This window comes from Castor canadensis, chromosome 1 (assembly GCF_047511655.1).
Source record: "Castor canadensis chromosome 1, mCasCan1.hap1v2, whole genome shotgun sequence".
NCBI lineage: Eukaryota > Metazoa > Chordata > Mammalia > Rodentia > Castoridae > Castor > Castor canadensis.
Window position 1 is genome coordinate 29,457,505 of NC_133386.1, and position 27,463 is coordinate 29,484,967.

Below are 27,463 nucleotides of genomic sequence, written 5' to 3' on the forward strand. Positions count from 1 at the left end.
GGTTTACAGGTGTGAGCCACCAGCGCCCAGCACTGACAGCTTTCTTTTTGCCCAAAAATAGTATCTCAATACATGGAGCAAAATACTGTTAAATTTGAGTTTATTTGAACAAAAACTGAATCTCAAATCTGGCAGCCTTCAGAATAGAGTTTCTGAGCTGGGCACATTCCTGTAATCCTATCATGGGGGGTTGCTAAGGCAGGAGGATCTCAAGTTCAAGGACAGCCTGGGCTTCAATAGTAAGACCTTGTTTCAAAAACAAAAACAAAGAAAGAAAGAAAGAAAGAAAAACTAGAGGTTACTCCCCTGGGTAACAGGTGGGAGGGCAGGAAGTATTTATAGACTGAAAATGGAATGAGGTACAAGAAATAGCTAGATTGGTTACTTTTCCAACTTTGTCTTATTTTACACAGTGGTGTCAATATGAGGCCTGTGATTGGCTTAAGTGTGGCTGCAATGATTGGCTGAATCTCATACACTTATTAGAAAAAATACACATAGTACTCCTAAATTACTTTCACTTTGTTTGCCTACTATGTTGGCTTGAAATTCCTCAGGTAGGGATTCACTATGTAAGATAAAGTATCATTGGAAAAATAGAGAAAAAGGGTTTTGGAATTTTTTTTCCTTAGCAACTAGATAGAGTATTGTATTTGGTCAAATAAAATACAGTTTTGACATTTGAAGAAAAATTATTTTACACCTTTAAAATTATACATAGAAAAGAAAATAAGCCAATAGCCCTTAGTGAAAACAGCCATCCCAGGAATGAGGAAAGCGTTCACAGAGAAGCGCAGGTGAGATATAGGCATCTTACTGGGATGGATGGGTGTGGGAGGAGCATGGGGACACAAGGGGTGTGTAGACCCAGGAAGCACAGAGATGGGAACAGAATTAGAGCATAGGCAGGGAACTTCCCAAAACCCCACTTCTGACTCTGAAACTCCTTCTTGTACTAGGTGTGAATTGACAGTCAATAGAGAAGATAAATAGGTTTAGGAAAAGATTGGCTCAGGTGGGCTGGAGTCTTTAGAGTAGACTTTGGTACAATGCAGCTCTGTAATCCCTGACCCTCCCTTCTCAGGAACCCTCCCTTCTCAGGAATGCATGCCAATCAACTCTGATTAAAATGTTGTTTCCTAGGAAAATTTCTGTTCTTGTGAGTATTAAGTTATACAACCCCCTGGAGTTTTCAAATTGTTCTCCCATACCTAATCTCATCTGATCTTTCGGATCACCTCATGGGATTAGCAATGTGGGTGTTAACCCTGAGGATACTTGAAGAAGTTAAGTACTTTGCTGAAAGCTAAATGATGAGTTATAAATGCTAAGACAGAGCCGAGAAGTCATGTTTCTCAGAAACTCCTCCACTTTTCTTTCCTCTGCATCAGAAAGATAAGAGTGATGCAAATAGCTTGAATTTGGACACAAGTGTTTTGGGAAGGGGAAATTCATGAAGATGCAATCTTGCCAGTGGGCTGGGGAGCTGGAAGAGGAAAAAATGAAGAAAGTGCAGGCCTGCTCTGTGGGGTTCTACAGTAGTCAACAGTTTTCATCCTAGAGAGGTAGGTAGATAAATTGGGTATATACAGGTAGAATATGAATAAAACAGAGTAGAAAAATGTAAGTTAAAATGATGATAGCTGTCCAGAAATATGTGAAGGACTGTCAGAACAGATAAGAATGCAGATTACAGACCATCCCTGATTAAGGACGGTCAGATTAAGTGATTTTTGTATTCAAACTTCCTGGAAACATCTCCAATTCTCTTTCCACTGCTTCAAAAACAGTAAAATGGATTTGTGTGTGTGTGTGTGCGTGTGTGTGTGTGTGTGTGTGTGTGTTTGAAACTGGAGTTTGAACTCAGGGTTTCATGCTGGTAAAGCAAGCACTCTACTGCTTGAGCCACATATCCAACCCATTATGCTCTGTCATTTTAGAGAGGGATTCTCTCCAACTAGTTAGTTGCCTGGGCCGGCCTCAAACTAAGAGCCTCAACCTCCCAGGCGTAAGCCACTGGCGCCTGGTTTAAAACAGTATTCTGAAGAGTACCTTCAGTAGAAACTTTGAATTTTGATTTTTAATCTGTGTTAGCAATATCAGTATGATATTCTGTCATGATGCCCAAAGGCAGGCTAATATGTGTCTTGAGTGTGTTTAAGGTAGGCGGGGCTAATGTGTGTCCAGTGTATTTTCTTTTCTTTTTTTTTTTTTTAAAGACAGGATCTCACCATGTACTCTAAGCTGTCCTCAAACTCATGATCCTCTTGCCTCAGCCTCCTGAGATTACAGGTGTGTACCACCATGCTTGGCTATACAGTAGACCTTCTCTGCAAGTATATGTTTCCAAGGAGCTGACTGCTGCTGCTGAGGAAAAACCAAGAATCCTCAGGATGCATGGAGTTCAGTACTCTTAAAATTACTCAGATTTAGCGCTACAGCACATACAGTAGGTCTGAGCATCCAGAACTGGAATATAAAGTATTCTTTTCTTTTTTCGCATAACACCATCCATTTTCTGTTTGCCTTTCAGCAAATCTCAAATTTTCACTTTATGAGATCAGTTAAGCACTTTCACTTTTACCTTCCTTTTTAGGCACCATTTACTTGGGGGGGGTTATTTACAGAATTAAGTGTAGGAAGCACTCAGCAGATCACGCAATCATTTAAACACAGCTGACAATAATGCTAACACAGAACGAAAAGTTTCTCCACATCAACTCAGGTGTGTAATGCATCCACAGTAGCTTAAAATTTCTGTTTTTGTAATTTCTTTTGATTTTTAAACTAATTAATTAAGACCACGCTTGGTCAAAATCACATGTAATAAAATCTGCAAAGAAGGTGGGCTTCCTATATTCTTGGATTCAGACACTAGGGCGTCATCCCATTATAAGTGAAGGAGCATCTGGGTTTTGCAGGTTAGAAGCAGGGCTTGTAGCCAGGTGCCCGCAGCTCACGTCTATAATCCTAGCTAGAGGCCAAGATCAGGGGGATCGCAGTTCAAAGCCAGTCCAGGCAAATAGTTCTAGAGATCCTATCTCGAAAAAACCCATCACAAAAAAAATAGGGCTGGTGGAATGACTCAAGGTGTAGGCCCTGAGTTCAAACCCCAGCACCTCGGAAAAAAAAAAAGAGGGCTTTTGGTGTCAAACACCTAGATTTGCTTTCTGGCTTTGTCATTACTGTTGTGTCACACAAATAATACTTAACTATTTAAGCTGCACCTCTTCAGAATGTACAAGGATAGTAACAGCTTTTTTTATAGTCATTTTGGGGATTGAGTAAGAAATTACAGGAGCATGAAGTACAGTGTTTGGCACTTGTGTTAGCTAATATGGTGGACCAACCTTTGGAAGTGACAGAGAGGACACTGTTCTTTTTCTCTTTTCAGTGTGTCCTTAACAGCAGCTGACTTTAGAATGTATTGAAGAACTATTCCTTTAAAAACATTAAGGAGAGTATTTGAATTTAGCCTAAGAAAGAGCAATTGGTGTTAGCTGACAATGGTGGAGACAGGCCTTTGGAATAAAGGTGATTTTTGTGAAAAATTAGAGGAAGCCTCCATGAATGACTGTCAGTTATATTGCAGGGGGCTTGTCTTCCTTCCATCCTTCTAACACTGGGGCAGTCTGTTCATGATTCTGTAATAGTGTGAAAATTGAGGCTGTCAGTGCTGTACAAATAGAGAGCTGAGCTTTCATGTGTACTGTAAGTTCCAACTTTAAAACAAAGATAAAAGAAGCATTTAGTGTGCCAGCTACAGACTGTCTCACACATGGACGTGTGAATGAACAGCACTAAAATAACAATTGCACACCAACAGAGTGACCAGGTCACTCATAGGAAAGGCAATGCTCTGTAGTGATCCAGCACATCCTCTTCATGAGACAAATCATCAGAAAGCAGTGGAGAAAATCAGAAGGGATTGCTCTCTGAGGAAAATTAATTAACTCAAATGAGCAGAATAAGTTCTTAGAGGCCAGGTATGGAAGTACACACCTATAATCCCAGTATTAGGGCGGTTGACAGATGAAGATGAAGAGTTCAGGCCTGCCTAGGCTACATAGAGAGACCTTGTCTCAAATACAGTCTCATGCCTGTAATCCTAGTTTATTCAGGAGACAGAGATCAGGAGGATCTTGGTTTGAAGCTAGCCAGGACAAATAGTTCATGAGACCCTAACTCAAACAACCCATCACAAAATAATAGGGTCAGTGGAGTGGCTCAAGGTGAAGGCCCTGAGTTCAAACCTCAGTACTGGAAAATAAATAAACTCAGAGTTAGTAATATCATGTTCCCACAAGGCTACCTATTTTGGACACTATCTATAATTCTTGAAAGTCTATCTAGTGTTTGTTATTGTTGTGTGCCTGATTAATACCTGTAAGTAAATATACTTTCTAATATTTTAATATATAATATTACAATTCTCTAACACGGTTTTGAAAAGAAATGGGAAAAAATAACAGTTCTGGAGTATCTTTCACGTTTTCTTTCAACCTTTCAGAAACTTATAATCCTCAAGAAAATAAAAGGCCTAAGAGGGTCAAAAAAAAAGAGCTGGAAAGAGAAAGGAAGGAGACAGAGAAAAGGGAGTTGCACTGAAACTGTGTGTTGGGGTCCATTTCTGCCCTTTGGTTATTTGTTCTAAAGAAAAAAGTCAGGAGGCAGTGGGCCATCAGTAAGGATTACAGGAGTAGCTCATAGATAGGAAAGTTCAGTGTAGTCCAGGAAGAAAAAAATATGTTTTGCTTCTAAAAGGCAAAATCAAGGCTTATTAAACTTACTACTTCGATTTTTGTTAGTGCATAATGAAATATATAACCCTGGCATGGTGGTAAATGCCTGTAATCTTAACCACCCAGGAGGTAGAGGCAGGAAGACCATGAGTTTGAGGCCAGCCTGGGCAAAGTTAGCAATATCCTTCTCAAAAACAAAAATAAAAACAAAACAACTAGGGACCTGATTCAAGTCAGAGTGCTTGCTTAGTCCTCATCAGGCCCTCAGTTAATCCCCAGTACCACAAAAGAGAAATAAAAAGAACAAGGTATATGAACAAAATAAGCTCTGGGGGAAATGGGATGCCTCACACATCTCCTGCAATTGTAGGAATAGCCAATTATGGAGGCATAATAAGCACTTCTTGAAGGGACAGGTGTCAAGAAGCCACATTCTTCAGAGAATTTAGGACATCAGAAGGACTAAGTGACCATATGCTTTCATACTGAGCATCTAGCAACTTCACATTGTCATATTGTGATGAATACCTTTCCTACTGTTATTCATTATTTTCAAATATATTGAGTGACTGGTCAGGTAGGATAATTCAGGTTAGGGCATCACAGTAATCTTTTTGTTGTTGTTGTTGTTGTGGTACTGGGGTTTGAAGTCAAGGCCTCATGTTTGCTAGGCAAACATTCTATCACTTGAGCCATGCCTCCAACCTTGTCACAGTAATCTTTCTTTGAATTTTTTGCTTGGCATACTGATGCAGTGCCCAATTTTCTTAGGGTTACAAAGGCCGTTGCAAGTTACTAGCTAAAAAGAGTGGGAGGAGGACAATAAAAACAGCAAAACTGAAATATCAAAGCTAGCCAGGAAAGTTCTATAAGTAGTGAAATGTATCTGAATCTATTATGTATTAAGCAAACAGCCAATGAAGATGTAGATTCTTCTAGAAATGGGAATCTTAGTTTTTTATTGCTTAGTATGAAGTTGATGGTTATTGCATTTTCATGTCTTTGGGTGTCACACCCTTGTGTTGTGGGTAACATCATTGAGTTCCTGACTGTGTATGTGTATATACAATCACAGAGTTGGACAGCTACAGCACTGTAGTCCCTCCCTGGCACATCCCTGAAGGACGCTGGGAAAGGGAAGTCTTCCCAGTGGGCAGAGACTCAGACAGCGCACTTGATTGTGCACTTTGCTTAGGAGGAGAAAGACCAGATGTTTCCTATATACCAACTCATGGGCTGTGACAACTTGTTTGGTGAATGGTCCAAGACTTGGAAGGAACACAATTGGAAAATCGGTGACAAAGAAATTTGGGCATGAGGTTTGTCAATAGGTCTCTCTGAGTGGGCAAAGGATGGGAAGATATTTATGACCCATGTGAATGCGTGCTGAAGGTGATCACAGCAGAGGAGATCTATAAAAATTTAGTGGATGGGATGATTATTCTGGGGATACCAGTTGGCATCTTTCCTTATTATTGTCCAGTGGACTCATGAACAGAGTGGCCATGTTGCCAGGGATGGAGGTTATTTGTGGGCCCAGAAACATGGGCTTCCATTTACCATGACTATCCTGGCTTTGGATGCTACTGAGTGCCCAGTCTGTCAGCAGAAGAGACCAACACTTAGTCCCCAATATGGCCCCATTCCCCAGAGGGACAAGTTGAGTACATTGGGCCACTTCCATCATGGAAGAGGTAGTATTTTGTCCTAACTGGAATACACACTCTGGATATGGATTTGCCTTCCCTACACGCAATGTGTTTGGCAAAAATACCATCATGGACTTACAAAATACCTTATCTACTATCATAGTCTTCCACATAGAATTGTTCTTGCCCAAGGAACTCACTTCAAGCCAAAGGAGTGCAGCAATGGGCTCATGCTCATGGAATTCACTGGTTTTACCATGCTTCCCATTATCTTAAAGCAGCTGGCTTAACGTAACAGTAAAATGACCTTTTGAAGTCTCAGTTACAGTGATGATCCTTTGTAGGACTGAGTCAAAGTTCTCCAGAGGTCTGAATATACATATTTTGAATCAACATCCAAAATATGGTACTATTTCTCACATAGCCAGGAATCATGGGAATCAATCCCAGGGATTGTTAGTGACCCACTAGCAAAATATTTGCTACTTTATACTCTGCTGGCCCATATGTCTTAGTTCCAGAAGGAAGAATGCTTTCACCAGGAAACACAACAGTGATTCCATCAAATTGGAAGTTAAAACTGTATAGCTATTCATGCCTCTAAGTCAATAAGCTAAGAAGATTATAGGCTTGGTGGGGGTGAATGATCCTGACTCCCAGGGGGCAGTTGGACTACTCAATGAAGGTAAGGAAGAGTAGGTCTGGAGTGTAGGAGATCCTTTGGGACATCTCTTAGTATTAAAATACCTTGTGATTAATCATGGGAAATTATAACAACCCAATCCAGGAAGGAATATGAATGGCACAGACCCTTCAGGAATGAAGCTTTGTGTCATCCTGCCAGGTTAAAAAACAAACAAACAAAATGACTAGCTAAAGTATGTAGCTGAGGTGTTTGTTGAAGGCAAAGGGAATACAGAAAGGGTAGTAGAAGAAAGTAGTTACAAATATCAGCAAGGAACAGATAACCATTAAGGTATAAGAACTGTAGTTGCCAGGAGTGTATCTTTTGTATTTTGTTAAGAATATATCTGTGTATAGATATTAAGCACAAATATGAAGTAAATATCTTTATTTTCATTCTTATTTCTTTATCATATAACTTCACATATATTGACTTAGTATTTAAGTATTGTTAATTGTACATGATTGTATTTAAGTTACAGGATATCAGGAGAAGAATAAGCGTTACTCAATCTCTTCTTCTGAGGAAGGGATCACTGCATTTTCCATTACACACAAGATAGATATATCATGTAAGCTTGAACAATTGATTTGTTATTGTCTTTATTTGGAGATTAAGTATGATTTAAGGGGATGAGAATAGGTGCCAAGTTAGAAAAAGATAGACTTGTGATGGTTAACTTTAGGTATCGACTTGACTAGTTTAAGGAATACTTAGAGAGTTGGTTAAGTGTTACTTCTGGGAGTGTCTACGAGGGGTTCCAGACGAGGCTGCAGTGTGACTTGGTGGTTTGAGAGAGGAATATCTGCTGTCAGTATGGGTAATCCCCATTCAGTTGACTGGAGGCCTAGATAAAGCAAAAGGCCAAATCTCTCTCTCTCAACTGGAATATACTCTTCCTTTCCTGTCATTGGCCATCAGAACTCCAGGCTCTACAAGTTTTGAACTCCAGTACTTTTACCAGTGTCTCCAGGTTCTTAGCTTCCCTGATTTTGGGTTTTTGGGCTGAACTTCACTTCCAGCATCTCAGGGTCCCCAGATTGCAGACACCTGTCCTGGGACTTCTTAACCTCCATTATCATGTAAGCTAATTCTTCCATATTAGCATATTTTTCATTACTACAATGAAATACATGAAGCAGACTCATTTTTGAAAGAAAAGAGATTTATTCAGTTTCAGGGACTGAAATTTCAAAGAGCATAGTGCCAGCTGTGCCACATGGCAGATTGTGGGGATCACATGTGCCAACTAGAGGTTTTATTGCAAAATCAGCAGCCACAGAGCAATTCTTTTTTTTTTGGCAGTACTGGGGTGTGAACTTCAGGTCTCATGTTTGCTAAGCAGGCACTCTACTACCACTTGAGCCACTCTGCCAGCCCAAGAGCAATTCACTTTTTATAACAAATCATTGTTGTTAGAGGTCCCATAAGAGCTACCTTAATCCCTTCTGAAGGTAGCTCCTCCAGTGACCTAAGGATCTCTCACCAGGCCCTACCGCTTAAAGGTTCCACACTGTCACCCAATACTGCCACCCTGGGAACAAAGCTCCCAACACATGAATTCTGAGGGGCAAACCACATCCAAGGCATAGCACTCTCTCTCTCCCCTCTATCATCTATCATCTGTCTATCTATCTATTTATCTATCTATCTATCTATATCTATCTTGTTGGTTTTGTCTCTCTGGAGAACTCTATTACAGGGGATAAAAGGAAAATTTGGAAGCAGTGTCAAAAGAAAGGAAAATAAGAAAATATATATTTTTTTCTGACTTAGAAGATTTAATTCTTGGAGCAAGAATCTAAACTGTCATTTGTGTAAGCAAAGCAGGTCAAAGCCTGGATGACCACTCTCTTAGTGATTTGATTCTTTGCATTGTTTAAAGTATCTATGACAATGGTGTGTAGAAAATAGCCTCTATTTTAGTTTTAGACATTTTTTTTTAAATGGCTGCTAGTACATGGTGTAAGGGTGACTACTTTGGATGCTGAGAAATGGCTTTAGACCATAAAAAAAAAGTCTTGGTTTTAAAATCTTCATTGTGCATTATTCCTCAAATCAAATCCCTCAGTTTTTGGAAGCAAGTGAGTAGCATATTATTTAATATACAATGAAAGAATTAAACCTGAGGGTAGTTTGGTTGGTTCAGAATTTGTTTTACTTTTAGTGGACTCTGAAGTCACTGCTTAGGAAATGTGCCCTTGATTATTAGGTGAAGAGAGGAAAAATAAATTTGATTGAGAACAGCCATGTGCTCAACAACATATAAGGGAGTGTTATTAAACCACTTAATCTATCAAGCATTCCAATGTGCCAAGCTGTCTGCAGGGAACCAGGGATATTAAGAATCCTAGAGAATAGGAAAGACTCAGTCCTTGTTTACAGAGACTACTTTCTAGTGGGAGAAAGCCAACAATAAACCCAAGAAAAATGGGACAAAGCCAACAATAATATCAGCATGCAGATCACTGAAATAGGGTGGGTGACAAAGGATGGCCAGCTAGTGACTTTAGAGATCTGAATGGTGAGGAGCCAGCCACATGTGAGGAAGAAAGCATTCCAGATGCTTTGTCTGAGGGACAAAGACAAAGTCCCACAGATAGAGTCCAGCTCGGCCTGCAAAAGGAACAGAGAGCTTGATGGACCAGCCTGAAGAGCACAGGGGACAGGAGAAAGAGAAGGGGTTGAAGAGTTGGCTGGTAGCTGATGGAGAATGTTGGGCAGGTGAGAAGCATGACTTGTGCTGCCTGACCTTCTGGGAACTCAGAGTCTCCAAAGGAGCCAGAAAATAAAATAGTTAAAAGGAGAAATTCCCTTGGAAAGGCTGCCATGCCGGGCAAGTTGGTGTTGAGGCACGTGTTCTAAAGGATCGGCTAAATATGGGGCGTTATTACAGGAAACCATGGGAGGCAGTTCTGGACCTCTAGAAGTTCCTTCTACATTTATTTTTTCCCAGATATCACAGAACTGTTGCAGAATTTATAATCTTCGCTTAGAAAAGTATGTATTCTAAATGGTCAAGCACACCCAAGGTTGCATTTTAATGACATGTGGCATTGTTGGGCCTTAGGAAAAATAGTAAGCTCTGTAAGCTTACCTTAGGTTTTGGGAAAGTTCTTTTCAATTTCACAATTTATAGACCATGCTCTCCTTGTGTGCAGCCATGCCACTTATCAGTGGCATCCTTGTCAAACCCAGGGCTTAGCACAGTGCCTGCCACAAAAGATAGGCCCCACCGAGGAGACCTGAAAGATTAAAAATAACAGAGACCAGGATCAGTTGGAAACTTACCCCTTTTCTCTTTGGGGAAGATAAGCCAAATGACCTAGAACAGCTTCTTAGGTACCACTGGCCTTCTCTGACCTTCATTAAGACTCCACCTTCTCAATTGGTGTTTATTTCATCCTATTGTGTCCCCTCTTCCTTGAGCAATTAACAACTTCTTAGAGTTACTTTTTCTTTTTACTCTGCTTTTCCACCTTCCCCTATAGCCTTTACTTCACACACTTGGTAAATAGTATTTATTCAGTTATCAAGGCATTCAGTTCTTTGATACAGACATTCAGGACCATTGTGTCGGGAGGGAAGGGGACAATGGTGAAGGGGAAGTTGAAGAACAAAGTTGACGAACAAAGTTGACAATCTTTCAGGCCTTTTTAGTGGAATTCCTGTCGTACAGGCCCAACAGACTATGTGACCTGAGCTGTGCAAATGCTTTAATCACAGCACAAGGTTTGACTTGTTGGAGTCCTTTGTGCTATGGGAGGTATTCTGTTTGTAGCTGTGATGTGTAATAGGGTGGGGGGTGGCTAATGTAGACATTTATTTTCTGTGTGAGAATCCAACTTGAAAGAGGTGTTTACTAAGTTCTTTGCTTCCGTTACTTTTCACAATTTACGTGAGGTAGTATTATTATAAAGATGACAAGGTTAAGTGTAGAGATTACCTTGCCTAAATTCTCTCAGATAGCCGGCCTCAGTTATAGCGGAGTAAAGAATATGACAAGGAGCTCTTCCAGCTGCCTGGCACTGTTACTCCTGAGCTGCTGTGCAAGTGACAGTAAGAAGGTATGTAGCAGGCATTCAGGGTTGAAGTCAAAAGGAAGCTCACTAAGCTGATGTATGTTAAAACAATGCCACCAGTCAACCTGCCAGCCATACCTATTTTTTTCCCACTTCTGGTTACTATTACACTTGTCTTTTGTAAGCAGGGTTTGTAGGAAACAGTCCTTGGGGTGACTTGAGCCCCTAGATCAATTAGAGGTCAAAAAGGGAAAGACTTGGGGAGACTTACACCGAGCAAATGAAAGCCTTCAAGTTTCACTTCAGTTTGATAAAAGATGTCTGTCAGAAATTCAGGATCTTTATTTACCCTTTGTAAATAAAGTGGGGGTGAAAGAGAGCTTTTATGCCGTCTCCATGTTGGTTCCAACTTTCATATGTGTATCTCAAGAAGGATTTGGCCTTCAAAGAAATTCCAAGTCCTGTGCTGCCTGGCCTCCCCTCTGAGGCTGGGGTGTGGGACTTGCAGGGGATGTGGCTGCACAGGTAGTTTCACTGGAGCAAGTGAAGGGTGAAGAGCAAGGCAGAGAAAGTAGGGAGGCTCCTCACCCCAGTGTTCTCTGACCTGCTTTGCCACAGTGCTTGCCATTTTATCCTTGCAAATTAATTTCTATGAGTTGACAAATGGCCTTTTAAAAGTCAAATACCTAACCATAAAGCTACGTCAATAATATATAAGGCTTTCAGAAAGGCAATAGTCGTGCTGGGTGTGGAAAGTAACAGACAGCATTAAACGTTGACTTCAAGAATTCACCAGTTTCCTCTTCCATCCAGATCATTGCATCATTTTCTATAATCCTGTAGAAACCCTCCTCATTTTCCAGCCAATTCCTGGGAACCAAATGCAAAACTGTCAAGTACGTAGTATATAGTTGGTGGTTGTGTGTTTTTCTTTTTTTAATTTGTTCATTGTCTTATGCTATATTGGCGACTTTCCCAAACATGGGCAGTAGCTGAGTTTCCAGTCTGTCATAGACTCTCTGGTTTGATACTATCTCCATTCTCAGTCCTCCACATCAAGGGATCCACTGGTTTTCTCTACTGTCTCCCCTGATTACCATTGAAAATCTGCTACAAAAGCAGACCCACCCTCCTGTCAATTTTGGCCTCCCTTTCTAGAAGGGATAGGTATAGAATATTAGTATTATCACCTTATCTTCAAAAAAAAATTAAACTAAAAGGTCCCAAAATATATAAAGCACATAGATTTGTGGGTTTTCATAACTCTTAACACTATTATTATGGTTAATGTGTTCTTCACTTAATTATCTATTGTATCACATCCTTCTTCATGCATGTCAATTTTGAGAATTATAAATACTACAGAACCTGTTTCTGTAAATAGACATTTAAATAACTCATCATTGCTGGTTACTTGTCCATAATAGCTACCATGAATAAACTCATTTGTCATCTTCGTTTTCTGTGCAATGAATACTCTAAAAAAAGACACACATTTGGTGACAACCCCCAACAAAAACTGATTCATTCAGTTGCTGTCTAGGATAATAATTGCGTTTTTTTGAGATTTCTATGTGCTTTGAGGATACTTATGGGAAAGGTTTTATATGCGTCAACCAGTGAATCAAAAAATTTGGGAATCTAAACTGCACACAGTAAATTGCCTAATTTGTCCTAGAATTTATGGTACTTTGAACAATCCAAACCAATAGTATTGCCCGGTTATCAATGAGACGTATTATATCCAGACAATCAGGAAGAACACACAGTTGACGCATTTAAAAAGCAGTGCAAGAATTGTGGCCAAGTTCTTAACAAATTTAAGAAATATAAATACATTTATTTCTTTATATTTTTTGGCTGCACTGGAGTTTCAATTGAGGGCCTTGTACTTTTGCACTCTTACTGCTTGAGCCATTCTGCCAGCCCTTTTGTTGTGACTTTTTTTTTTTTTTTTTCCAAATAGGGCCTTGCCCAGGACTGACTTTGAACTGGGATCCTCCTGATCTTTGCCTCCTGAGTAGCTAGGGTTACAGTTGTGAGCCACCTGCATGGGCTTATTGACTACGTAATAAGATGGGGGGGTCTCACTAGATTAAGATGGTTGCCCAGCCCCCAAACTCTCCTTCAACCATGATCCTCCTGATCTCCACCTCCCAAATAGCTGGGATTACAGATGTGAGCCAACACACCAAGCCTTATACAATATTTTTCAAAACATTTCCTTCAATATCTTGTGAAATAGTAATTTGTGAGCCTTTAAATAAAATGGAAAATGTCATTTCGGTAAAGCTTTCAGGTTTCAGTATTTACCGTCCATCACTCAGGAGAAATGAAGGGGAGAAGCAAAACCAGTTTTCTAAAGTATTAAAATACACATGCACTGGGAAATATTTTGTTTCAGTGCAAAGCTTACATCTTGGTGAATCATTTTCATTGGAACGTTTTGATTGCAGTTGTGCCCGCACCGAGGCATAAATTGGCTGGACGACTGGCTTGGAGCAGTGGGAAGGTAACTAGCCCATCTCCTATGAAACCGTCTGTATGTTCTATGACTGCACACACGGGTGCAGAGAAGTTCTCCAGCACTGGTTAAACCTCAGGAGAGAAGTGGGGAAATCCTACATTCTGGAGTGGTTCTCCCAGAGAGCTCGGTCGCCCTCTAGGTTGCATTTATCAGCAGTTTGGTGAAGCAACTCTGGCTACTTCTCCATGGAGAGGAAGGGGGAAGGGACCGGATCCCTCTCTGTAGGACTATCTAGACCAAAGAAAGAGGCTGGCGACAGGAAGGAAGATCAAGCGTCTGAATAGCGGCCACAGGGCCACCTAAAAAGCCGGTGCAGTGTTACAGGCGCGTCACACGCAGCTCTCTCGTCTCCCCCCTCTCCTCCTACCCCCCACTGCCGTGTGTCACCTTCCTGTTCGGAAGTCTTAGTAGGTTGCTGGGACAGAACAGGGGGCGCCTACTCCACCCATCAGGTATCCGGTTGGAAGAAAAGCCAGTCTCAACAACTTGATTCTCTCTGTTAAATGATAAGTTTGGCAGACCATCCGTCTCCGAGTGCCGAACACTAGGGGAGGGGGAGGAGGGGCCCATCAGACCGTTCCTCTTCTGTTCCAACCACAAATAGATGGTTGTGCCTCTTCTATTCCACTCAGAGCCCTGTAACTTGAATTCCATGTTCCTCCCGGAATGACTGCCACAGGGTTTCTTTGAGAAAATGTTTGAGAAAATGAACCGTGTGCATGTGTTTTGAATTCTTTCTGGACCGATTTGTGATGATAATCAGTTCAGTTACATTTCTTGTGTGTCTTGCTGGGGGTGTAATAAACCTCGGTCGCTGATGACTGTAATTTTCTGGATGATGTTGCAACGGGGAATAAATGGCCCAGTGTTGAACTTTGCAGCTTGCTCCCTTCCTGTATGTAAATTCCCTGGATATAAAGTGGGGTTCATAACAGAACGGGGAGAGCCGCCTCTGGCTGGTGCTGTCCTGTCATCTCAGAGCTTCCAACCTTATTAGAGACACCAAGCCTAGAGGCTACTGCAGACACAACTGGTTCTCCCTCCTGCCTCCAGAAAGTAATCCCTAACCTTCATATACATCCGGGGTGACCTGAAGAATGAAAGAGGGGGCTATAAAATCCCCTTGGAAAGGTGGGTACTTTTGAGTACTACAGTTTGGATGGGATGGTAGCACAAAGATGTCTCAGGGAATTTGGAGTTACTTGATATGGCAAAGACATAGGCGGTTGCCTGTAGGGCAGGATCTCTGTTGTAAAGTTTATTTTATTTATTTATTTATTTAGGACAGAGTCTTGCTATGTAGCCCAGGCTGGCCTCCAACTCACAATCCTCCTGCCTCTTCTTCCCAGTACTGAGATTACATACGTGAGCCACCAAGCCCAGCCAGGGAAGTTTTTAAATTTAATGTTTTAAAACAAATACCCAAGAATCTTTCAGGAGGTTGATGTTTCTGGGTAATCTAAACAAACCTGCTGTCTAGAGGTGAAGGAACCAGGTGGGTGGGGAGCATGACTGGGTAGCCAAGGCTAGTTGAATGGGGAGTGTGGGGGGGGGGAGGTCTGGCAATTGCAAAATAGTCTTTTATGAAAAATCCTTGCGTGGGGGAACAGGCGTGGTCCTGTTACTGTGCTTTGGAATTGCCTGAACCTTGCTTTAGGTCCAAACCTCAATTTCAAGCAATAAACTGCCTTTTAAAGAGAAGACACTGAGTAAAATTTGCCCACCAGTCTCCAGGAGAGAGGATGTAGGCCCTTTTCTCCCAATTTTTGGCTGTCAAGAAAAAGACAGCTAAAGATACTATTAGGGCAAATGAGGTGCAAAACAAACTGCTGCTCAAGACGGAGGGAAAGCGTTTCCCACGCTATTCCTGGTTCAACAGCTGGTATTTTGGAGTGTTTGCAGGGTCCTTGGGCAGTAAAGGGGTCACAGCAGGGCAGCCACCGCAGACAGCACCAGCAGGCGCCAGGTACCGGCCCTGCAAATATTGGAACTTGGAGCGGTCTCTCCCGCTCCTGGCCCAGAGGTGGTGCTGCAGCTTCCCGGCCAGCACTGGCCTGTGTCCCCGCGCCAACGACCAGACGGCAGCGTCCAGGCATCTCCCAGCGGCGGGGTTACTGCAAGGCAACAGCCTCGCTGCTCTGCCTGGCCCGGGCCATCGCCTCCATCTTCCCTTTCATCTCTGCTTTTTTGAGCGTCCCGGCTAATCTTGTCAACTGATCAAATTTAGATGTGTGTGAACTTGAGAGAAAAAGCGAGGTGGCAAAACTAAGATGACTCGGGTCAGCCTCGAGGGGAGGGAAGATGAGGACAAACGAAAGGATTTTAAAGCAATGCAGTGTGATCTTGCAGGGTTTTCATGTGGGAGAGCGGAAGAGGAGCAGACCCCCCCCCCCAAAGCAATTGGAATCTACGATGCTGGCCCGAGTCATGCCAGGCCACTGCAAAGCCACTGTTCCCCCTTAACTCCACCTTCTCACGTGCTCTTAGCATGGCGAGGATTAAAAATGCAAGGCAAAAAAATTACATGCGGAACGGACAGAATGTTCTCAGAGATTACTTGCGGGGGGCAGTGAAATGCAAATTGTGCTTTTTGCCCCTTTAGAGCAGAGACTTACTCTATTTCCGCCCCCTCCCCTACACATTCCTGACCCTTCACTCCCCCCTTCCCTTTTTTTTTTTTTTTTCCTTCCCTTCCTTCCTCCCCTTCCAAGTTCTGGGATTTTTCAGTCTTACTTGGTTTTGGCCAAAAGCACAAAAAAGGCGTTTTCGGAAGCGACTCGGCCGTGCACAAGGGCCATTTGTTTGTTTTGGGACTCAGGCAGGAAATCTTGCCCGGCCTGAGTCACGGCGGCTCCTTCAAGGAACGTCAGTGCTCGCCGGTCGCTGTCCCCGTTGCGCGCCCCGCCGACTGCTGCCCATGGGGGAGATGCAGGGCGCGCTGGCCAGGGCCCGGCTCGAGTCCCTGCTCCGGCCTCGCCACAAAAAGAGGGCCGAGGCGCAGAAAAGGAGCGAGTCCTTCTTGCTGAGCGGACTGGGTAAGCGCGCCGTCCGCCGCCACGCCGGGGACTCGGGGAGTCGCTGGGCTCCCGCCGGGGGCGCATACTCCGGACGGGGCTGGGTTTGATGGCAGTTCCGAGGGCCGGGAGATGGATGCAGGTCGGGGTGCAGGGCGGTGGCGGAGGGGAGGACAGCACCCGGCTTCCGGGTGACCCCCGCAGACTTGGGCGCACTGCGCCGCCTGCGTCCCAGATAGCCTCGGGCAGGTTCCGCGCGCGGGGCCGGGGCTGGGGAGGCCGAGGTGGGAATGCAAAGAGAAGACGCGTCCTGGGCGCCGGCGGAGAGGGGGACTCTGCAGGGAGGGTGCAAACCGGTTCAAAGCCACCCGATCGCCACGCTTGGGACGGAAAGCCCCTCCGCGCGGCGGCCCCGATTTCCTGGCCTCGCGCAATAAATGTTAAAAAATGGAAATTCACCCCGGGTTCTCCATCCCTCTTCGCCCCCCTCCGCTCGCGCTTCCTCTTTCTTTCTCCGGCCCTGGCCCGTTGGAGCGTAAGAGCCGCACAGCGCCGCGCCGAGCCCTCCCCGCGCAGTCCCGGAGCCCCGCGCCCCCGCCCCCGCCCGGGGCTGACCCTCTTGCCCCTAGCCAAACCGCCGCAGCGGGATGCTTAACTGCCGGCCAATGAGCGGTGGCCGGGGCGGGGCCGGGGGCGGGGCCTCGCGACTTCCTCCTTGCTTCGTGGCCCCGCCCCCGCGGACGGCAGTGTTAATATAAAGCCGGCCGCGCGGCCCGAGCGCAGTGTTGGCTGAGCCGGTCTCCTACCCGCCTCTCTTGCGGCGCTCTCTTCCTGGCAATGACCGTGAAAACCGAGGCTGCTAGAGGCGCCCTTACTTACTCCAGAATGAGGGGAATGGTAGCGATTCTCATCGGTGAGTGTAGGAAAAAAGAGCCCACGTCTGCTCCAGGATTCCCGAAATGTTTGACGATCCCGGATCAGATTAGAGTGTGGCGTCGGACGTTACCAAGCTGTCTCTCTAAACGTTTCTTTCTTTCTTTAATTCACAGCATTTATGAAACAGAGAAGGATGGGCTTGAACGACTTTATTCAGAAGATTGCCAATAACTCCTATGCTTGCAAACAGTAAGTTCGGGGGAATTGGAAGAAATAAAAATAAATAGTGTGCTTAGAATTTGTCATCAGCAAACACTCATTCTCATCAGTTTGTTCAGCGGGAAGGGTGGAGATCTCTTTTTCTCCTAAATTCTAATTTATCCGAAACGTTTTAAATCTTAAAAGTAATTTGTGGGTTGCGCTTCTCAGTGTTTACCTAATTTACGCCCTCTCGGCATGAACAACCCTACTTTCTGAATTTACCTGGGTTGTCATTTTTCTTTACCTATTAAAGAGATGTTAAGTAATTTATTTGGGTGTTTTGTTTGAATACGGAATTCTCCGCGAGCATTTGAGCCAGACAGTCCTTGTTTATGTCATCCCGCCCCCTAGTGGCTACTTAGCAGTTTCTAAATTGTTTCTTTATCTTCTGCAGCCCTGAAGTTCAGTCCATTTTGAAAATCTCCCAACCTCAGGAGCCTGAGCTTATGAATGCCAACCCTTCTCCTCCAGTAAGTGCTCTGTGATGAATGCATGGAGTACTTGTGAACCGGGGGATTACAATAGCAATTCTAGAAATTATTACCAAGACAGGAATGCCTCATTAGTTCACAACTTACCAAATGATAACAAGTATTTATTGAGTCAGTGGAGTATTTTTAAAAGCATATTTCATTAAAATTTTACCTGTCTGTAACAACATAGTTGTGTGCAATTTCCATTCTTAAAGTAATGACATGTGTTGGTAGGTGTTTGGTGACTTGCCTTAGTCATTTGTAGCTACAATGTCTTACAAGACCTATGTTTTACTATAGATGTCTTTCCTTGAACTAATGATATTAAAGGAGCATGTTTTATTTTCTAGCCAAGTCCTTCTCAGCAGATCAACCTTGGTCCGTCATCCAATCCTCATGCTAAGCCATCTGACTTTCACTTCCTGAAAGTAATCGGGAAGGGAAGCTTTGGAAAGGTAATTTCAAATCTTAAAGTTTTACATACTCCTTCATTTTATATTCTCCCTGGATGAGACTAGGAAGAAAACTGATTCCTTTTGGTTGAAATTTCAGGTTCTTCTAGCAAGACACAAGGCAGAAGAAGCCTTCTATGCAGTCAAGGTTTTACAGAAGAAAGCGATCCTGAAAAAGAAGGAGGTATGACTAGCACCTGATGGGTTGGGGTCAAAGGTGTAGACAACTGATGATTAATCTTTATCTTGGGCTTTTGGCGCCATGTTGAAATTTACCTCTGAATCTTAATTGTATTTTTTTTTTTAATAGGAGAAGCATATTATGTCAGAGCGGAATGTTCTGTTGAAAAATGTGAAACACCCTTTCCTGGTGGGCCTCCACTTCTCTTTCCAGACTGCTGACAAACTGTACTTTGTCCTGGACTACATTAATGGTGGAGAGGTGAGCTGGGGGGAGAAACCCATCCTTGGGGGGTCTCTGCACAGCCTGCCTGGTTTTAGTTTGAGAAGAAAGTTTTCAAAGACATTTGGGGGGAGGAGAGTTACCAGATTTAGCATTTCTTGTAACTCATCAGGTTTCAAATAGTTAATGGATTATTTGGGGCTACTTCCTGCAATTGTTCTCTGTAGCTCTGTGTGTCAGGACTAATTAAATGCTGGGGCAGCAGCCAGGACTAACTTTGCTCTGTCTCCTGCAGCTCTTCTATCACCTCCAGAGGGAGCGCTGCTTCCTGGAACCACGGGCTCGATTCTATGCTGCTGAAATAGCCAGTGCCTTGGGTTATCTGCACTCTCTGAACATCGTTTATAGGTGAGTCAGAGCTCATAAAGCCACCTTCCTGGGTAGGGAGGGGACAGGGCACTGGCCTTTATTGCAACCTTAATAATCATGTGTGTTTATGTGCAACTTGGCCACCTCAAACCTGATTCCCTAGCATGTGAGCTGTCTTGACTCTATGCTAGGGAATCAGCCAACTAGGATTGTGCCTAATCCAGAACAGATTAACAGAACAAGGACTTCCTTTTTTAATTCACTCTGCAACTGCTTCTTGGATTTAAAATGCTTCTAATAATACTCTTAGTAATTATCTTTACTGAGGATTTTGAAAGTGAAATTAACCTATAGAACCACTTGTCTTTTTTTTTTTTATATAGAGACTTAAAACCAGAGAATATTTTGCTAGATTCACAGGGACACATTGTCCTTACTGACTTTGGCCTCTGCAAGGAGAACATTGAACACAATGGCACGACATCCACCTTCTGTGGCACACCTGAGGTAGGAGCTCTTGATCTGGTGCCTGGACTATACCCACCTTCCAGTTAAAGCCTTTAACTACCAAAGGAATAAACTCTTAGTGCAAGTAAAATAGATATACTGTTTGATGCAACATGAGACATTCCAAGGCCTTCTGTTGCTTTAATTGAAATTAGCTGTCATTAAAGCTCTCTTAACTAAGTCTCCAAATAAGATACCTGTAGGTACCCAGTTGTTTCCTGTATATCAGGACACATGAGGATGGGGGGAGGAGAAGGGACAGATAGCCTCAAAAAGTATGGAGGTTTTACTAGGAAGCAATCTAAAGAAATATATTCTCCAAGTTTACTCTGGGTCTCAGCCATCCCAAAGTGCATGCCTGGTGGTGGGACTGCCAGATCACACAGGTCCTCAACTCTTTTCCTGGCATGTCTTTCAGTATCTTGCACCGGAAGTGCTTCATAAGCAGCCTTACGACAGGACGGTGGACTGGTGGTGCCTGGGGGCTGTCTTGTATGAGATGCTCTATGGCCTGGTGAGTAGGACACAGGGAACCATGGGACAATGCCCCTACTTCCTGATTCTAGAACACTGGCTTCCTGTAGTCCAGATTTACCAACATACAGGCCTGGCTACTGTGGCTTGCCCTTATCAGTTAGCTTATCAAACCTGAATAAGAGACATTTTATAAGTGTGATTTAGTGGGTTTTTCTTCCACATATTTCATAATTTACTAGATAAGACCACACTTAACCTGTGTGGGAGTGAAAACCATGACTTATTTAACATCTTAATTTCAACCCATTCCCATAAGGCTTGCAAAATAGGCATTTAAAAACCCAGGGCAAAGAAAACATCAAGAGAAAGACTATCTCAAGTTCAGCTTAATATATTATAGTTTAACTCTTTCTCTGTTGGTAATATATGCTGAACAAATTGCCAACTAAATGTAAAGTAATTCCTTCCTCCCATTTTTTTTTCCAGCCTCCTTTCTACAGCAGGAACACAGCAGAGATGTATGACAACATTCTGAACAAGCCCCTCCAGTTGAAACCAAATATTACCAACTCTGCGAGGCACCTCCTGGAGGGCCTTCTGCAGAAGGACAGGACAAAGAGGCTGGGGGCCAAGGATGACTTTGTGAGTAGTGCTTTCCTGTTTCTCTGAGCCCTCTGGGTGGTACATAAGACCTCACTGCCTTTATTGAATTCTGCCTGTCTAATCTTGGTTCTCAACAGATGGAGATTAAGAATCACGTCTTCTTCTCCCTAATTAACTGGGATGATCTCATTAATAAGAAGATTACCCCACCTTTTAACCCAAATGTGGTGAGTATCTCTTGTCTAAGTACAACAGTTTCCAAAGAGCATTTCTCTTTAGTCAGAATTGTTGGGTGGGGGACTTTGAGAAGTAAATTGGCAGATCCTTTATCTGTAGACCTATTGTTTTCCTAGAGAAAAGGAATTTTTACTCCAACAAAGCTCACAACATTTTTTAATTAAAGTACCAAGAGACAATGACGGGTGTGGTAACCCACACCTCTAATCCCAGCTACTTGGGAGACAGGTAGGAAACCACAAGCCTGGTTCACATAAGAAAGACCCTGTCTCAGAATCCAAGGGACCAACATTACCTGTTTGTGACCTTGCAGTGGAGGAACATGGAAGTTCATATACTGTCCTAAAAGAGTTGAGCTTTGGTATTTAAAATCTAAAGATTTGCCTGTCCTGTACCCTGTGTGCATTTTGATACTGAGTGTGTTTCTCCCTTTCTGTAACAGAGTGGACCCAGCGACCTGCGGCACTTCGACCCTGAGTTTACCGAAGAGCCTGTCCCCAACTCCATTGGCAGGTCCCCTGACAGCATCCTCATCACCGCCAGTGTCAAGGAAGCTGCAGAGGCATTCCTGGGCTTTTCCTATGCGCCTCCAATGGACTCCTTTCTCTGAACAGGCTTAGGTGGTCTTGAAGGATTTTATGTGTGTTTTTAAATGTTTTTGTTAGCCTTTTGATGGAGCTGCCAGCTGACAGGACATCTTAAAAGAGAATTTGCACATCTCTGGAAGCTTGGCAATCCTATTGCACACTGTTTGCTGGAAGCTTTTCAAAGAGCACATTCTCCTCCCAGTGAGCTCGTGAGGTTTTCATTTTTATTCTTCCTTCCAATGTGGTGCTATCTCTGAAATGAGCATCAGAGTGCCGCCCTGCACAGATGCAATAGTCTGGTTAGAAGGAAGATGCTGGTCTAAGAGGGTTCTCCAGGTCTGTCTGGGCAGAGGTAACGACTATTCTGACATGTGCCTTTCCTGATGAGATCGTGTTAGCTCCAAAGCTTTTGCTGTCACCAAGTGTTCACTTCTTTTTTTTTCCCCTCGTGGGTTTACTGTGTGGACAGTGGTATGAGTGTGGGATGCCTGATCACAGATGGGTTTTGTTATAAGCATCAATGTGACACTTGCAGGACACTACAATGTGGGACATTGTTTGTTTCTTCCATATTTGGAAGATAAATTTATGTGTAGACTGTTTTTTTGTAAGATATAGTTAATACTAAAATTTATTGAAATGGTCTTGCGATGACTTGCTTCCAGATGCTTAAAGAAAGCATTGCTGCTACAATATTTCTATTTTTAGAAAGGTTTTTATGGACCAATGCCCCAGTTGTCGGTCAAAGCCGTTGGTGTTTTCATTGTTTAAAACGTCACCTGTAAAATGGGCATTATTTATGGTTTTTTTTTTCTTTTTGCATTCCTGATAATTGTATGTATTGTGTAAAGAAAGTCTGTACATTGGGTTAGAACACTAGTGTATTTAAACTTGCAGGCTTATTTGTAATGTAAACCACCATTTTAATGTACTGTAATTAACATGGTTATAATATGTACAATTCCTCTTCCCCACCACACAACTTTTTTTGTGTGTGATAAACCAATTTGGGTTTGCAATAAAACCTTGAAAAATATTTACATAAATTGTGTCATGTGTCATTTTGTGTATTTCGATGAAAAGTAATAATGGATCCATTTAAAACCATGAAAAACGTTATTTCCAATTGGTTTGCTTCCAGTAGCAGGGGCTTCTGTCTTAAGACCACAGGCCTGTATTTCTAGTCCTTTTAGAAGCATTTTATGATGTCAGTTTATCCAAATAAATCCTTTTCAATTTGCTCTTCTTTGGAGGACAGCTGTAAAGTAATGCTCCCTATATTTATTGCCTGGTCTGTGAAGTTGGACTGTCTGTCCCCACATTTGGCTTAAATTAAGTAGCAGGTAATTCTTTCAACAAATCTTTGTGAGCCTGCCTAGTCCAGCCAGGCTCCATCCTATGTGCTGGGGATATGGGAGTGAACAACACAGATGTGGCTGCCTTGACTGAGTCTGCTAGAAAAGGCAGATTTGAAGCAGTTTGCTGAAATAGAAGTCAATGTGACAATTTGCAAGTGCAGGTGAACACCACTAAGAGGGTTTGTTTTCTTTCTCTGGCAGTTCTGGCATTTGAAGTCACAGGGCTTCATGTTTGCTAAGCAAGTGCCCTACCACTTGAGCTACACTTCAGCCTGACCTACCAACTAACACACACACTTTATCTCTCTCCTCTCTTTTTCCACAATACTAGAGTTTGGAGTTAGAGCACTCTATCATGTCCCTGCCCTTTTATTTCGCACAGGGTTAGTGTCAAATCGTGACCCTCCTCCTACTGCCTCATGTGTAAATGACCCTACACTCAGTCACCAACTCTGGCTTGTATTTTGAGATGGGGGTCTCAAACGTTTTGCCTTGCCTGGCCTCAAACCATGGTCCTTCTGATTTTTGCCTCCTGAGTAGCTAGGATTCTAGGCATGCACCAACACACTGTAGCAGATTTCGGGTTTCTCAAGAGTACCCAGAGCAGGCTCAGAAAAGGATCCTGAGGGAGCATATTCCTGGTTTGACGCAGAGCCCTTGCAAGTCTTGGTGAACCCATACTTCAAGGGCTGGGCAGGCTCTGGGTCTGACCTGCCGTTTCTTCCCTAGAGTTCATCCACTGGAATATGGAATGTGGGAGAAAGAAAGGTCACAGAATGTTAGGAGAGCATCCAAGTTCAAGTCATCTAGACTCTCTTACTTTTCAAGCCTGTCACACAAACTCCTAGCAAGTGAGGAGTCCCCAAGCACTTGATCTTGGTGCCACCTTGGCTTTCCCAGTACTGTACACCTGCTGCTTTCACTCCACCCTGACCTTCAGTTTGTTCAGGGATTTCCCCAAGGGAAAACTTTCCTAACTTTCCTCCCTTACTTCCCTCCCTCTCCCCCTCCTCCAAGGCTTCGAAGGGCTGAACAGTCCACAAATCTAATGAAGGAGAGGGATCTAAGCAAGTTGAAGACTTGCCACTCGAGGTAGCCCCGGGTAAGGCCCTGCAGTGGCTCAGGCCCTGCAGTGGCTCCTGCTTTGTAGGCATTGGCCACCCTAAGTTCCCCACCAAACCCAAGGACAAACAAACAGAATTCAAAACACAATGCCAGCTCCCAAGGGGATATGGTTGGTCTGTTTCCCCTTTATTCCCATGGTCAGTAACAGTTGAGAATTCTGCCTTGAACAGAAATGCTTAGAACACAGTTCTTAGATTAGGAGCTAATGCAGAGGGGCCAGTTGTAGATTATGAATTTTTGCTTCTTAAAGGTAGAAATTGGCTTACTGGGTTATTTACAGTCAATCGCTATGCAAGATCTGATACACATTTCTCCAGAATTGAAAGGTGACTTAGAAGTTGCAAGTGCTGTCAAACAAGTGGGAGATTAGATCAAACACAACTGGGTGGGAAGGTAAGAACAGGGAAGTCAAGAAAGAACAAGGGATAAATAGACAAATGACAAATATTTACCAAGTCCTGTGATGTCAAATAGCATGTATGCAGGGGAATCTTTTATATGGGAGTGGGGTGGATCCCTGCCAGCATATCCCCAGAGGCCCATCCAGCCTACATCTGATGGTAATGATTTAAAAAAGGGACAACTTGCTTCTCTATACCTCTCCTACTGTGGGTCTGCTCAGATATGGGAATAGGGGGACTTATTCAGCTAATATTCCCACAAGTTAAAATGTGACTTTTTAAAACCACTGCTATTGCTGTGTGCAGTGGTACGTGCCTATAATCCCAGTACTTGGGAGTTGGAGGTAGGAAGAGCTCAAGTTTGAAGCCAGCCTGGGCTACATAGTGAGACCCTATCTCAAAAATAAGCAAAATAAAATAAAACCACTGCTACCCCAAAGAGTAGGTCAGTCAGAATCCTTAGGGAGTTTGCCTTCTCCTGGGGAACACACTGCACCTACCCACAATATATGACAGATGGTAAGTGTGGGGTGAAAGAACTTCAGAAGTCCACAGGCTGCCCATGGGCGCAGATGCTGGAGAGGCCCTAAGATGACCAATTCTAGTTCTAGGGACGCTGGGCCTTGAGGATCGGACAGTCACAGAATAGCTCAGCTCACTCAACTCCTACTATATGGCCAATATTGCTCCAATTTATTCAATCCTCATAATAAACCTGTGATGTCAAAGTGGGGCAACCAGAACAGGAAGATAAATTTAGAGCAGAAAGTGGCGAGGTCAGAGGTCAAATCCCAACAGTAGCCCAAACCCCGTCCACGCTTGCAACCATTACTTTATCCTGACATGAAGGTGACAAATGAATATGAAAGCAAACAAATGTGTGGATGTTTGCCATCCGTTTATTAGTTCACCAGATTTTACAAAGTTGCCTTGTAGGCGTCATGTTAAATACAGCGAGGAGAGGGACAGGGACAGATACAAGGAGAGAGAAAATTTGCAATTGTAGACATGATCAGTGACTGATGAGGATGTGGAACAGCCACAAAAGCACACAGTGCATTGAAAAATCATTTGGCATATGGAATAAAGACAAACGTGTATGACTTATGACCCTACACTTCGGTATATACTCCAAAGAGGGTATGTGCAGTCCATAAAAATGTTTCAGTAATGTTCACAATACTGTTCTTCATGTTAGCTCCCAAATAGGAACAATTCAAAATATCCACCAATAGAAAAATGAACAAATTAGTGTGATTTCATATAATGGAATACTATGTAATAAAAATGAACGAAGAATGGCTAGACACAACAAGGAGGAAATCTCATTAAAAAAAAAACAGACTGTATGATTTGATTTGTATACAATTTACAAGCATGCAAAGAAGATGAATGGATTTAGAGGCTGAGCTGTGATTGCCCTTGGGGAGGATGGTGAAATTATTACTTGAGAGGACGTGAGTGTCATGGTCTTTAGGGTGCTATTAATTACTTAATCTGGTGAGTGGGTGTTTTTTATAAAACCATACACTTATGATAATATCCTTTTTTCTGTATTTATTATATAAAAAAACTAGAACTATTTGTAAAATTTTGAGGTATGACAAAAACAGGAAGGCAAGGGAACACATCGGAGGGACCCCTTACCCAATCTGCGGGTCAGGTCAAGGAATGAAGTTTGTCTGTCACAGGCGGAAGTGGATCTTGAAAGAAGGGCATGCCAGCCACCAATGTGGGTGGTGGTGGTGGTGGTGGTGGTTATGGTGGTGATACCTGAACATAGTGAATGGGATATTTGCCAAAGCAAGGGGAACAAACAGACCTGGATTAGAATTCCAGCTCTAGGAGTAGTTTTCCAGTTTGGAGCAAGTAGTGCCTGCGGCAAACCTCTTGTAACTGGTTTTTCCAGGAGGAGAAATGCAGCCAGTGTTCATGTCTTCCCAGTCATCACTGACAGCAGGCCAAAGGAATTGGTATTCAAAGAATGCTGTTGGATCTCTTCCTTCCCCACCCCACTGCCCCTCCAACTTCTCCCCCTTGATCTTAGATTTTAGGAGGAGATTTAAAAGCAGTGGTAAATGATTTTGAATCGAGAAATAGATCTTGTCATCCATGTTCTTAGAAACCTCTTAGAGGAGTTTAGATTTCATGAGGCAGCAGAGGAAGGTGTTAGGAGGTTTTCCATGAGGAAAACAAAGTGGTCAAAAGGAGGGGGGTGCTGGTGAGAGAGTGAAGAGCACTTTAGAATAATAATGACAACAACTACAATAAAAGGAGCCACTTAAAAGACGTCTGACAGCCATCCCAGTGATGGTGGCTACAAAACAGAGAAGAGATGTTTTGAAGGTCCCAATCAATGGGGTTATTGGAATGGAGGAAAAAGGACGACTCTAAAGCAAAACACATGTAATGTATTTTGTTAATGTAATTGACCGCTTATTGAAGTGTTTGTCACAACTGCAGTAGCTTCTAGGACAGAGGCCATCCACTAGCCAATCAATAATCAATCAATTTAGTTAGCAAGGCAAAAATGTCACAGACTGTAGCTGGTAAGGAGGAATTCTTCTCATCCATCGAAATTCTCCAAAATCCTAATTCCTTGAGCCTTTGAGCCTTATAGTGGAAACACTTTTCCAGGTGCTAATCAGATTATTTCCATTAAAAGAAATGAGCTCATCCTAATAATTAAGCCCAA

The 27,463-nt window shown here is 43.0% G+C and overlaps 1 protein-coding gene across 4 annotated transcripts in view; it reads left to right on the forward strand.

The window, feature by feature from the left end:
• The window catches only part of Sgk1 (serum/glucocorticoid regulated kinase 1), a 111,872-nt gene extending 88,942 nt beyond the window's left edge, over positions 1-22,930 (forward strand). The window contains exons 1-12 of one of the 4 annotated variants that reach the window (XM_020181840.2): positions 14,562-14,756; positions 17,689-17,764; positions 18,171-18,246; positions 18,600-18,704; positions 18,802-18,885; positions 19,012-19,143; positions 19,400-19,512; positions 19,857-19,980; positions 20,399-20,494; positions 20,944-21,099; positions 21,198-21,287; positions 21,740-22,930. In XM_020181840.2, the coding sequence (XP_020037429.1) occupies positions 14,723-14,756; positions 17,689-17,764; positions 18,171-18,246; positions 18,600-18,704; positions 18,802-18,885; positions 19,012-19,143; positions 19,400-19,512; positions 19,857-19,980; positions 20,399-20,494; positions 20,944-21,099; positions 21,198-21,287; positions 21,740-21,907 (1,254 nt within the window). In that variant the 5' untranslated portion in view covers positions 14,562-14,722 and the 3' untranslated portion in view covers positions 21,908-22,930. Of the gene's footprint in view, positions 1-14,561; positions 14,757-16,385; positions 16,661-17,393; positions 17,553-17,688; positions 17,765-18,170; positions 18,247-18,599; positions 18,705-18,801; positions 18,886-19,011; positions 19,144-19,399; positions 19,513-19,856; positions 19,981-20,398; positions 20,495-20,943; positions 21,100-21,197; positions 21,288-21,739 lie in introns of those variants that run through there. The other 3 variants (XM_020181842.2, XM_020181839.2, XM_020181838.2) reach the window with 3 other exon arrangements.
• Positions 22,931-27,463: the final 4,533 nt, after the last annotated feature.